General features: G+C 59.6%; 7 protein-coding genes across 7 annotated transcripts; 4 read left to right on the plus strand and 3 right to left on the minus strand.

The window, feature by feature from the left end:
* Positions 1 to 34: 34 nt before the first annotated feature.
* On the minus strand, positions 35 to 1,063 carry EHS24_007367 (uncharacterized protein; the record flags this gene model as incomplete). The annotated part of the gene is made up of 1 exon (XM_028622738.1): positions 35 to 1,063. The coding sequence occupies one exon, from the start codon at positions 1,061 to 1,063 to the stop codon at positions 35 to 37; it is 1,029 nt and encodes a 342-aa protein (XP_028476631.1).
* Positions 1,064 to 1,915: 852 nt separating this feature from the next.
* Positions 1,916 to 3,528, minus strand: EHS24_007368 (uncharacterized protein; the record flags this gene model as incomplete). Its single annotated transcript, XM_028622739.1, has 3 exons — positions 1,916 to 2,274; positions 2,331 to 3,294; positions 3,367 to 3,528. 3 exons carry the CDS (start codon positions 3,526 to 3,528, stop codon positions 1,916 to 1,918), a joined length of 1,485 nt encoding a protein of 494 aa, XP_028476632.1.
* A 798-nt stretch (positions 3,529 to 4,326) lies between these two features.
* On the plus strand, positions 4,327 to 5,357 carry EHS24_007369 (uncharacterized protein; the record flags this gene model as incomplete). Its single annotated transcript, XM_028622740.1, has 4 exons — positions 4,327 to 4,538; positions 4,599 to 4,904; positions 4,945 to 5,034; positions 5,084 to 5,357. 4 exons carry the CDS (start codon positions 4,327 to 4,329, stop codon positions 5,355 to 5,357), a joined length of 882 nt encoding a protein of 293 aa, XP_028476633.1.
* Positions 5,358 to 6,280: 923 nt separating this feature from the next.
* On the plus strand, positions 6,281 to 7,324 carry EHS24_007370 (uncharacterized protein; the record flags this gene model as incomplete). Its single annotated transcript, XM_028622741.1, has 1 exon — positions 6,281 to 7,324. One exon carries the CDS (start codon positions 6,281 to 6,283, stop codon positions 7,322 to 7,324), a length of 1,044 nt encoding a protein of 347 aa, XP_028476634.1.
* A 305-nt stretch (positions 7,325 to 7,629) lies between these two features.
* EHS24_007371 (uncharacterized protein) lies at positions 7,630 to 8,326 on the minus strand (the record flags this gene model as incomplete). The annotated part of the gene is made up of 3 exons (XM_028622742.1): positions 7,630 to 7,779; positions 7,819 to 7,962; positions 8,000 to 8,326. The coding sequence occupies 3 exons, from the start codon at positions 8,324 to 8,326 to the stop codon at positions 7,630 to 7,632; spliced, it is 621 nt and encodes a 206-aa protein (XP_028476635.1).
* A 718-nt stretch (positions 8,327 to 9,044) lies between these two features.
* EHS24_007372 (uncharacterized protein) lies at positions 9,045 to 9,545 on the plus strand (the record flags this gene model as incomplete). The annotated part of the gene is made up of 2 exons (XM_028622743.1): positions 9,045 to 9,370; positions 9,413 to 9,545. 2 exons carry the CDS (start codon positions 9,045 to 9,047, stop codon positions 9,543 to 9,545), a joined length of 459 nt encoding a protein of 152 aa, XP_028476636.1.
* A 48-nt stretch (positions 9,546 to 9,593) lies between these two features.
* On the plus strand, positions 9,594 to 10,741 carry EHS24_007373 (uncharacterized protein; the record flags this gene model as incomplete). Its single annotated transcript, XM_028622744.1, has 4 exons — positions 9,594 to 9,853; positions 9,899 to 10,090; positions 10,135 to 10,291; positions 10,331 to 10,741. The coding sequence occupies 4 exons, from the start codon at positions 9,594 to 9,596 to the stop codon at positions 10,739 to 10,741; spliced, it is 1,020 nt and encodes a 339-aa protein (XP_028476637.1).
* Between the last annotated feature and the right edge of the window lie 456 nt (positions 10,742 to 11,197).

An 11,197-nucleotide genomic window follows, 5' to 3' on the forward strand; every position in this document is an offset into this window, starting at 1 on the left:
AGTACAACCATTGGGGCTCCCTTGTGCAATGGGCCTAGGCAGTCGCAGGGAACTCGATCACGACCTTGCCCTTGGAGCGCTTGCTCTCGAGACGGGCCAGCGCGTCGGCGTAGTCGGCAAACTTGAAGGTCGAGTCGATGACCACACGCAGCTTGCCAGCGGTGACATAGTCTGAGAGCTGCTGGAGCTCGGGGCCATCGGGACGCATGAAGAGGAACTCGTACGCGATGCCCCTGGCGGAGGCCGCGTTGCGGACCGAGCGGCTCTGGAGCCAGATGGCGCCCGAGACGAGGTAGCGCTTCCAGCTGGGCAGGTCGAAGCTGTCCAACATGCTGGGCGTGGGCGTGCCGGCAATGGTGATGACGCGACCGTTGTCCGCGGTCGCGGCGAGCACGTCTGTCATGTCGCCGCCGGCACAGTCAAAGACCTGGGTGAACTTGGTGTCGAGGTCGGCAAGCTTGGTGGTCTTGTAGTCGACGACGACGTCGGCGCCGACACTGCGCACGAGCTCCTCGCCGGCGGACGACGCAGTGGTGGTGACATGGGCGCCGCGGATCTTGGCCAGCTGGATGGCCAAGAGGCCGACACCGCCCGCACCAGCAGTGATGAGGACCTTGTCGCCCGCCTTGACCCCGAGCTTGTCGAGGACCTGAAGTGCCGTGAGACCCGCAAGGGGGAGACCGGCGGCATCAACAAGGGAGATGTTGGTCGGCGCACGGGCCACGAGGTTGGCAGGCTGAACGACGTATTGCGAGAACGCTCCAGTGCCGCCAGTCTTGCTGACGCGAACAATGACCTTGTCGCCCACAGCCAACGACGTCACACCCGCGCCGAGGGCGCTGATCTCGCCCGAAAGCTCATTGCCCACTACAAAGGGGAGCGGCAGGGGAAGGAGGGCCTTGAGAGCACCCTCGCGCAGGCGGAGGTCGACGGGGTTGAGGCCTCCACCAGCGACGCGGATTTGGACCTCGCCCTCTGCGGGGGTGGGGACGGGCAGCTCGATGATGGAAGTGACCTCGGCGCCGCCGTATCCAGAGTTGGCGATGGCCTGCATTGTAGACATTGTTGTTGCGTGTGCGTGTGTGTGTGAGAGAGAGAGAGGGGGGGGGAGAGGGAGCGATAGAGGGAGAGAGGGACAGTTGTGTTGAGAGAGTTTGTCTTGAGGAATGAGCTGGAAGAGAATTCAAGCCTCTTGCCTGCCTTTAGTAGTCAAAATAACATGACGTCATGCGTTCACCTCTCCCCGTCCTTCCCACCACCAAGCACCTCGCGCTCCCACTGAAAATACTTTTCGCGACGCGCTGTGCAATGGCCCTGCCCGTCGGCCTCGCACGGCGATGACCAAGACGGTGCGTCCAGTAGCGAGCGGGCGCCGGTTACTGGCACGGTGGTCCTGTCGATATCCTGTCCATATCGGCGACAAAGCGGTCAGGAGTTGACGGCCGAGAGCGGCGTTGGGCGGCCGATCGGGGTTTAAAAATGTTCTCGCAAACGATCGAGCGCGAGCCTCTTCCACAGATCCACAGAACAATAGCGGCCGCCAAGCTTGCTGGAACGGATGTAGATCACGCAGAGTCCAAGCAGTGTTCATGGCCGTATCCATGTAACGAGGTATGGTTTGACAATCAGTGGAGCGGTTGCTCTGCGCCGTGCCGGCCGCCAGTTGATACCGCCAAGGCCGTCGGCATGCCGTCAGCCACACTGGGCCCTCACACCCTGCTCGCAAGCACTACGCACAGAGCCAAGCTGTTGCTCTGGGTGCGATTGCGAATCAAGTACTGCCACAAAGTGGAGCGTGCACATATGCATTCCGTACCGTCCCTACTCTTCTTCGCATGTACTGTACTTGGTCCTTCTCTTTGCCTCCCCCCGAATACTACAAGGTCACACACACAGTATTACAACTTGTCTTGCCTCACGCGTGTACATCCACATCCCTCTCCGCACGGCGCTCGCGCTCCTGGTCGGCCTGGCTGACTTCGCCGGCCGCCTGCATGGCCGGGTGGCGCGCCAGCATGACTGAAAACACCGACGCAATGATACCCACGAGTGCCATGAACACGGTGGTGGCACTCCACCCCGGGATATACCGTGGCTTGTCGGTCGCGGGCCACAGGAAGACACCGTAGATTGAGGCCGAGTTGCCCAGCGCGTTGACCAGGGCGATGGCGACGGCGCGCTTCTCGGCCGGGTACGTGATGACGTTGGGAACCCAGGTGAGGACCAGTGGGCAGACGGCGTAGACGCTGCCGAAACCGAAGCAGAGGAAGACGTCTGGAGGAGGGGGTCAGCACAAGAGTCGGGGAAGCAATCGAAGGTGTGCAACTCACATTGAACGGTGTGGTGCGTCTGGGCGACGGTGATGATGAAACAAATGGTGCCAATGGCGGAAGCGATGCCGATGAACAGAGGCTTGTTCCTGCGCCAGTCGGAGCACATGCAGAACACGAGGATGAAGACCAGGGCACAGGCGTAGACGGGGATGGTGTGGTACTGGGCGGCGTAGCCGGTCCAGCCAAGCGACGACACGAGGGTGGGGACAAAGTACTGCACGGTCTGGGCACCGGTCGAGAGCATGTACATGACGACGAACACCCAGACGCGCCAGTCGGTCACGCAGAGCTTGAGGGCCTGGAGCTCGGTCGTGTGCTCGCCACCGGCCGTGTTGCCAAGACCGTCGTGCGCCAACCTCTGGGCGGCTAGCTCACGCTCGGCGGGGGTGAGGAACTTTGTCGTGGCTGGCCAGTCGGGCATGAACATCCACGTGAAACACCCGAGGAATGATGCTCCCACACCTTCGATGATGAACAGCCACTGCCAGCCCTTGAGGCCGCGTGCACCTTCGAGATGTTGAGTGATGAGGCCGGCGAGCAGTCCAGAAAAGGCGCCCGAGATGGCCGTGGCCGTGTAGTAGATGGAGTAGCGGGTCGACAGCTCGTAACGCCTGTACCATGACGAGAGGTAGAAGGCGACTCCGGGAGCAAAGCCCGCCTCCACCACACCGAGACAGAAGCGCACGGCGGCAAGCTGCTGCCAGTTGGTGGTGGCGGCCATGCATGCGCTGACACCGCCCCAGAGGACACACAGTCCCGACAGGTAGAGCGATGGGCGGCAGCGGACGATGAGCATGTTGGAGGGGACCTCGAAGATCACGTAACTGATAAAGAACACCAGCAGGACGATCGAGTACTGCTCCGAGGTGAGGTTGAAGTCCTTTTCGAGGCCACCGGTCTTGGCGTTACCAATGTTGGCGCGGTCGAGATATGAGAGAGTGTAAAGTGCCCAGATGCATGGCTGAGGGACGTGTCAGTGCATGTTTTCCCGTTTTACTTGTGCATGTGGCGTTTGTGTCCAGGTGCTACTCACGACGATGCGCTTGTCAATTTTGCGCACAAAGGCCTTCTCCTCGTCGGAACCGGGAACGTAGGCGTTGGCATAGGCCTGGATACGCTTATCTTGGCTGACCTCGGCCTCTTCGGTCCACTCGTGCTCCTGCTTCATCTCGCTGTCGTATGACAGGGGTGACATGGGGTCTGTGGTTGTTGTTGTTGTGTTGATGTGGGGTTTGCGGGTGTTGAGACGCGATGTGACGCGTCAGGTAAAGTCGGGCTGCTTGTTGGGTAGGAGAGAGCTGTGCCCAGGGGGGGGGCCTTACTATATAGTCATTCGCGGTAACCTGGGTGGTGGTGTTGGTGGCCGAGTGTCCGGAACGATACGAGATGGGCGACAGTGAGGATGCAGCAAACATTGTTCCACGGTGAGAGGCTCAAAGTGCAAGGTGGCCACCCGGAATGTGCGCGCGACCTCACTGTGGAGCCCTCTGGTCGTCTCGCAGTTGACAAACGCCAACCCATTGGCCACATTTATCCGGCCGTGTGGCGTTGCGGGGTGAGGGGGGAACACGGGATCTTGATGTCATGGACCATGGGCCATGCATTATCGTTCCGGCCCACCGACCAGTTTGCCAACAGCTTGCAAAGGTCCGACGGCTGCGTGCATTGCGATCGTTCGTGGTGCTGCTTCTCTTGGCAGGCCACGTACACCTGTTGGAGCTGGGTCTTCCATGGTGTGCCTGCGGATTCTTTCCAGGTTGCCGTTTGCCGTGGCTTGCCGACTTGGCCGCCGCAGTCGAGATGTGGGGTAACCGTGGTGTCCCTACCGCCGCTCCGGCTTTCGCTCTCACATCACCGCGGCATCACCACCGGCATCGCCGTCGCCGGACGCCGGAGAGACGAGTCTTGACCATCTGGTCTGTTCTGTTCCTCTATCTATCTATCTCTCTCTCGACTCCCCACTCTCCACAATCAATCAATCAACCAACCAACCATGTCTGGCCTCAGCAACAACCGCACCCTCCAAATCCTCCGCAAGGCAGAGGACGAAAAGTATGGTATCCTCGCCCAAGTCGTCTACGATGCAGGCCAAGCACTCGCCTTTGTGCGCGCCATGGAGGCCAAGCGCTCGCCAGGCATCCTCCAGATGTTCCCCGTGACTGTCCAGCAGCTCGGCGGCTCGTTCCTCAAGTACTGTGTCGACATGTAAGTACTGGCATGCTGGCTTGACAAAAACATGTGCCGCGATGCTCACGCTCGAACCAGTGCCCACAGTGCATCCGTCCCAATTTCGGTCCACCTCGACCACGCGACTGATGACGCCGCTCTCCAGTTCGTCCTCGGCCTCGCGGACCAGGGTATCAAGTTTGACAGTATCATGGTCGACGCCAGCCACGCCGACACGGACGAGGAGAACATTGCCATTGCCGTGCCCTACATTAAGCGCTGCAACGACCACGGTATCGCAACCGAGGTCGAGCTCGGCCGTCTCGAGGGTGGCGAGGCTGGTTTGCGTGAGATTACCGGTGCCATGCTCACCGACCCATCAAAGGCAGAAGCGTTCATGAAGGCGTGAGTAACGCGATCCTCCAACGGCGTGCTGACAAGATAGGACTGGTGCCGACATTCTCGCGCCCTCCATCGGCAACCTCCACGGCTCGTACAAGTTTGTCGCTGGCGGTCCCAACTTTAGGCAAGAGATGTAAGCCGACTATCCCGGTTCCCAGACTCCTCCGCTGACAATCTCCCAGCCTCAAGGACCTCCAGTCGCGCTTCGCCGGCCGTACGCCGTACGTGTGTCTCCACGGCACCGACGAGATTTCAGACGACCTCTTCCGCGAGTGTGTGCGCAACGGCGTGACAAAGGTCAACGTCAACTCGTGGCTCCGTGACCCCTATGTCGACGCGCTGGCCACGGGCCTCAAGACCAAGATCATGCCCGAGGCGATCGACGACGCGCTGAATGCGTTCCAGAAGGAGGGAGAGCGGTTCTGTGACCTTTTGGGCAGCACGAACAAGGGATGAAGAGCGGTAGACTAGATGCAATGCAGTGTTTGGAAGTGGGAAAGACAAGCACGGGGGTGATCATCACTGAACGGATTGGCAAACTGTCGAACACGGCGCCCAGCTGATGCTGATGTGACATGGCCATCATGCATTTACTTTGTCTTGTACTCGTACATTGCTTACATTTCCCCCCTGTAGCCCTTTGCCGTGTGTCGTGATGCCAAGCGCAGACGCTCCAGTGATTGTCTAACGAGAGTCCATGACCGCTGACTGCCACTTGTGGCACATTGAGCCATAACAACGAGACGGGAGGGATACAGCCCTCCCGGGGACATGTACATCCTGTCCTCAACAGGGAGTCCACTTGCTTTCGCTCCACAGGAGTTCAAGAATAGATCCTGAGGACGGTAGGACGTTAGGACGTTAGGATGCGCGATCGTGACAGAAGACAATGCTCAACTCGCGTCGGCCACGGTTCCACTCCACACCGTCCCGCGGCTCCACTGCAACTCCCGCCCTCCGTGGGGAAACCAAGACGCGAAATGCCAAATCGCCTCTTCATCTTGCTCTCAACTGTCCGCGGTGCACCACTGCCCGCAGCTGTACATGACTGGAAAGTGACCGGGCGTGTATTCGTTGCACATTCTGGACATTCCAGTCATGTAAACCCGCACCGGATGTGGACTGAAAGGGATTAGAACCCAACAACACCGGAACGATACTCGTCTCCGGGCCCATCATAACTCCATTGCTCCGGGTGGGCAAGTGAATGGTGGTGGTGGACTGATGGGACGGACGTCTCCGACGTCTCTCTCTGATGGCATTGTGGTGCCGAGCGTGAGACTGCCGCGCGCAATGTTGCCACTACTACAAGACCCCCACGTCCCCGCACAATGAACAGCTCCAGTCCCTCTCACGTCCACACTCCATCCACCACCAACATGACCATTTCAAACCCCAGCTCCAACGTCGTCCTCATCACTGGCGCAGGTGGATGGCTCGGCGGCATTCTGTCGTCTGCGCTGCTCGCCGACCCGGAGACCCCAGACGTCAAGCTTATCCTGGCCGACATTGTGGAGCCTCAAGTCCCCGCCGGTGCCCCAAAGGGGTCCGTCATCACGCGCAAGGCCGACCTCTGCGACCCCGCCGAGATTGACCAGCTCTTCACCACCGCCCACGGCGTCCCCGACACCATCTACTGCTTCCACGGCATCATGTCGCGCGGCAGCGAGGACAACTTTGACCTCGGTCTCAAGGTGAACATTGACTCGATCCGCGCCATGCTCGAGCGCGCCCGCGCCGAGAGCGACAACGGCACCTCGCCCTCGCCCATCCGCTTCATCTTCACATCGTCGCTCGCCGTGTATGGCGGCCCCCTCCCCGACGTCGTCGGCCCCAGCACCATCGCCACCCCCGAGGGCGCGTACGGGTGCGGCAAGCTCGTGTCCGAGATCATGGTCAACGAGTACACCCGCCGCGGCTACGTCGACGGCCGTATCCTCCGTCTCCCCACCATCGTGGTCCGCCCCGGCGTCCCCTCGGCGGCTACCTCTGCGTTCATCTCCGGCATCATCCGCGAGCCCCTCAAGGGTCTCCAGGCCGTTTGCCCCGTCGGCGACTCGCTCCAGTCGCCCGAGCTCGACCTCGCCGCGTGGGTCGCGTCTCCCGAGACGACCATCCGCAACTTTGTCATTGCCAAGCACGTCCCGGCCAGCAAGTTCCTCGCGCACACGCGCGCCGTCTACCTGCCCGGCTTCACCACGACCGTCAGGGAGGAGCTCGACGCGCTGCGCGAGGTCGCGGGCGAGGAGGCGCTCAAGCTCGTCACGTTCAAGGACGACCCCACCAACCGCCGTATCGTCTCGTCGTGGCCCGCGAGGTTTGACAACTCGTACCCCGTCGGCCTCGGGTTCATCGCCGACGAGGGAGGCATGGTCCCCATTGTCCGCCGCTTCCAGGAGGCTGTCAAGGCGGGCACGGCGTAGATAGGTAGCTGTTACTGTGAGAAGCTGAGGGATAGATGCACATAATTGGTCTACTCGTTCACATGTCGTCTTGTGTATACTACAACCATACAAGTTTTGCTCCTGTCCGTTTGGTGTCTTGGTCAAAAGGACCTTGACCTTATCGTTCTCCTAATCCGCCCCCAAGCCGTAGCGACTGGGGCCTCCATGACGTCTACTTCACATTGCAAGCTACGATTGGTCGAGTCAAGCTGGCGCATTGAGACTGCCGGAGGTAGGGAGCTTTCTGTAAGCGATTCAGTCTCGGCAGGTGGACGTACCTTGGGTCAGGCCTCGTCCATGTCCTCCTTGGTCGTGGTGGCGTTCTGCTGGTTGCTCGCCACCGTGACTTCCTCGTCCTTCGCCTGCGCGTGCTCGTCTGGCACCGGGGCGGAGTCGGGGCTAATCATGCCCGCCTTCTGAGCGGCCCTGTACACCTGTTGTGTCAGCGAGTGAGTCTTGGCAGGTGGACGTACCTTGCGCTGGCCACCGTCCTCGCTCGCCGCCAGGCCAACGGCTGTCTGCGCGCTGGGCTCGTCGTTGTCGGGGGCGTCCTTGTTCTCCGCGTTCACTGATGTCTTGTAGCGTTTAACAGGGGCCTCCAGAGCCGCCTGCTCCTCCTTGCGGTCAGCGGGTGCGGCAAGTGATCAAGCGTACCTTCCGCCTGCGAGTAGCCTCTTGCCACTGGGCCGCCACTTCATCGGCCCTCATCCAAGCGAGGTACTTCTTCTCCCTCTGGACCTCGATTTCGGTCTCGAGCCTCAAGAGGTAGAGTTCCTGCTTACGCTCCTCAATCACATCCGAGCGCTGGGTTGGTGGAGGGAAGGTAATGGAGGACGACGTCGACGCTGCCGGGCTGTTGTCGGTCACCAGGGAAGGTGCGGCGAAGTGAAGTGGGGGGAGACCCGCCGCGACACGAGCTTCTGCTCCCTTGGCCTTCTGCTTGAAGCCGCGGCGCGCCTTGGAAGTGCTGGTCGTGCCCATGGTTGATGGGGAGAGAGATGGATGATGAGGAAGGAAGACTATGGGGCCCCGGACTCAAAAGGACGCGGCTGAGTTGTTTGTGTGTGCGAACGTTGTGGCACTTTGCTTCCGTCGCGGCCCCGCACGGGGTGGCGGGTGGTGGATGCTGTTCTTCGTCACACTCAGATGGTACACATCTCGGTCCGTTCCACACGTTTAAGCGCACGCTAACACCCACCCCGAGTCCAAATGGTGCATGTTCTTGGCCAGTCCATCCTCTCCCGGCAGCTCAAAAGTTGAAACGGCCCTCACAATGGCCCGAGATAATGACCCGACAGGAGCTGAAACTGATCATCTGACATCCAGACGTCACTGGTACTTATAACGGCGCGCCCCGAGCAACCGGTGGGTGACGAAACAAGCTTGTGGGCGTTCCAAAGAAGCTTATTTAATCTTCCAGATGCCGGCAGGACCCGAGAAACTGGCCGAAAATGCGGATGGCAAGGCTGACGATGTCAGACCAGGAAGAGGCCGGATGTGCAATTGTGCCGACGAGCCGGCGGTGCGCTGGTATCCCGGATGGACACGGAGAATGGCATTCTCTGTGGCGATACCACTGCCACGATATGTTGTCCTGCGCTAGGACATGCCTATAAAAGAGAAGGTTTGTTGAACAGGACAGAAAGCCCAGACAACTCCCACTTCCGACAACTGCCACAACTCCCACTAGCGTCTTACAATGATCGCCTTCTCCAAGCTTCTCACGCTCCTTCCTCTTCTGCCATTTGTCTTTGGCGCGCCTGTTGAGGTTGTCAAGCGCAGTGTCCCCTCCGGCTTCCCCTATGCCGAGGGCACCAAGTTTATGCTTGACGGCCAGCCGTTCTGCTTTGGCGGCATGAACGCCTACTGGATCCCCCAGCTCGTCACCGACGCCCAATACACCCAGGCGTTCGACATGCTCAAGGACCTCAACGCCAAGGTCCTCCGTACTTGGGCCTTTTCCATGGTCGAGACGGTCCCCACGAACAGTCTGACCTACTACCAGCTCTGGGAAGGCGACAGCTTGTGAGTATCTGCAGAAAATTGGCCTCGGGTCTGACGCGCAAGCACCGTCAACACTGGAGCCAACGGCCTTGAGCGTATGGACAAGACCGTCGCCATGGCTGAGAAGTACAACATCAAGCTTATCCTCGCCTTTACGAACAATTGGGACGACTACGGAGGTGCAGATCATGCCTAGAGGCTGTGCTAACAACATTCAGGCATGGACACTTACACGAAGCACACGATGGGCAGCCTCGAGTACCATTCCGACTTTTATGTTCAGGCGGCGCCGATCGCAGCCTACGAGTCATACGTCCAGACTATTGTCAACCGCTACAAGGATTCGCCCGCCATTTTTGCCTGGGAGCTCGCAAACGAAGAGCGTGGCTCTGGCTGGCCTAGCACTGCTCGTCCTGGCTTTTCAGCTTCGGACCTCACCAAGTGGATCAAGGACCGCTCGGCCTTTGTAAAGTCCCTCGACCCCAACCACATGGTGGCCGTTGGGTGAGTGCTGAACCCACCTGTGGCAACAACAACTTACGACCCCAGTGACGAAGGCTACTACAACTGGGCTGACTCGACCGACTACATCTATGACGGCGATTCCTCGCTGGACTTTGACGCCAACCTGAAGCTTCCCAACATTGACTTTGGCACCTTCCACCTTTACCCACAGAGCTGGGGTAAGACGCCTACTCTTGAATGGGGAAACACCTACATCGAGCAGCACGCCAACAGCATGTAGGTGTTAAACACTGGGGACAAAGATATACTGACACCCATAGGAACCAGATTGGCAAGCCCGTCCTCTTTGAAGAGTTCAACCTCGAGGGCTGGCCCGAGCAGCTCTCGACCATGACTGCTTGGATTGAAAAGGCCAAGGAAGTCGGCCTCCCGGGTATCATGCCCTGGGGTCTCGGTGCGCAGGACATGGACATTAGCGTGAGTCATCAAGTCTCCTGCACCGCCACTGACAGCTAGGGAACCACCGTCTACTACAACGGCAACGTCGGAAACCTCTCGGGCATGGACATCTACCCGTCCAAGACTGAGCTCTGGGACGTCCTCAAGGCCATGGGCCAGTGGATGCCTGCCAACTGCGGCGGCACTACCACCCCGGTGACCTCGACAGCCTCCCCCGTCTCCTCCACCTCGACTCCTGAGACGACCACGGCCGCGCCCACCTCGTCTGACCCCGTCACCGCCACCCCGTCTGACCCCGTTACCTCGACCGACTCCTGCTCGGCCGCGCCCGCCACGTCGACCACCGCCTCGTCCTGCGCCGTTTCCAAGTGGGGCCAGTGCGGCGGTGTCAGCTACACCGGCTGCACCACCTGTGAATCTGGATCCACCTGCACGTATGGCAACGATTGGTGGTCCCAGTGCCTGTAATGGAATGGCTGGTCCATCCGTATCGTGGCAGCAAACATCCGCCCAATGTGGCGGAGCGTTGAAAAGCAAAAAAAAAGAAAAGAACAAACAAAGTTGCTTGAGAAATATGATGGTGGCCTGGTGCCCACCTGCTTTATGCATTGAATTATCATTTTTTGTCTTTTCTTCTTCGGTAGACACGGTTATTCACAAACCTTTTCATGGTCCTCTGCTCCCCACACGGCAACTGGTCCTGCTTGTCCCAGCTCCGCCCTGTTGAGTGAGGATATTTCCAGGGTCTATCCGGATATGGCCGCGTCAGTCACGCCTCTCTCCCGTGGTGATGGTCGGTCGTTGTCGCTATGGGTAGCGGTCGGTCGCAGCAGTGATCCTAGGCGCTACATGGCTAGTCAGCAGCCCGAGCAGACACATTCATGGGGCTAGAGGAATACAATTTGGAAGAGACATACAACTGGC

Source organism: Apiotrichum porosum (genome assembly GCF_003942205.1).
Source record: "Apiotrichum porosum strain DSM 27194 chromosome Unknown scaffold_5, whole genome shotgun sequence".
Lineage (NCBI taxonomy): Eukaryota > Fungi > Basidiomycota > Tremellomycetes > Trichosporonales > Trichosporonaceae > Apiotrichum > Apiotrichum porosum.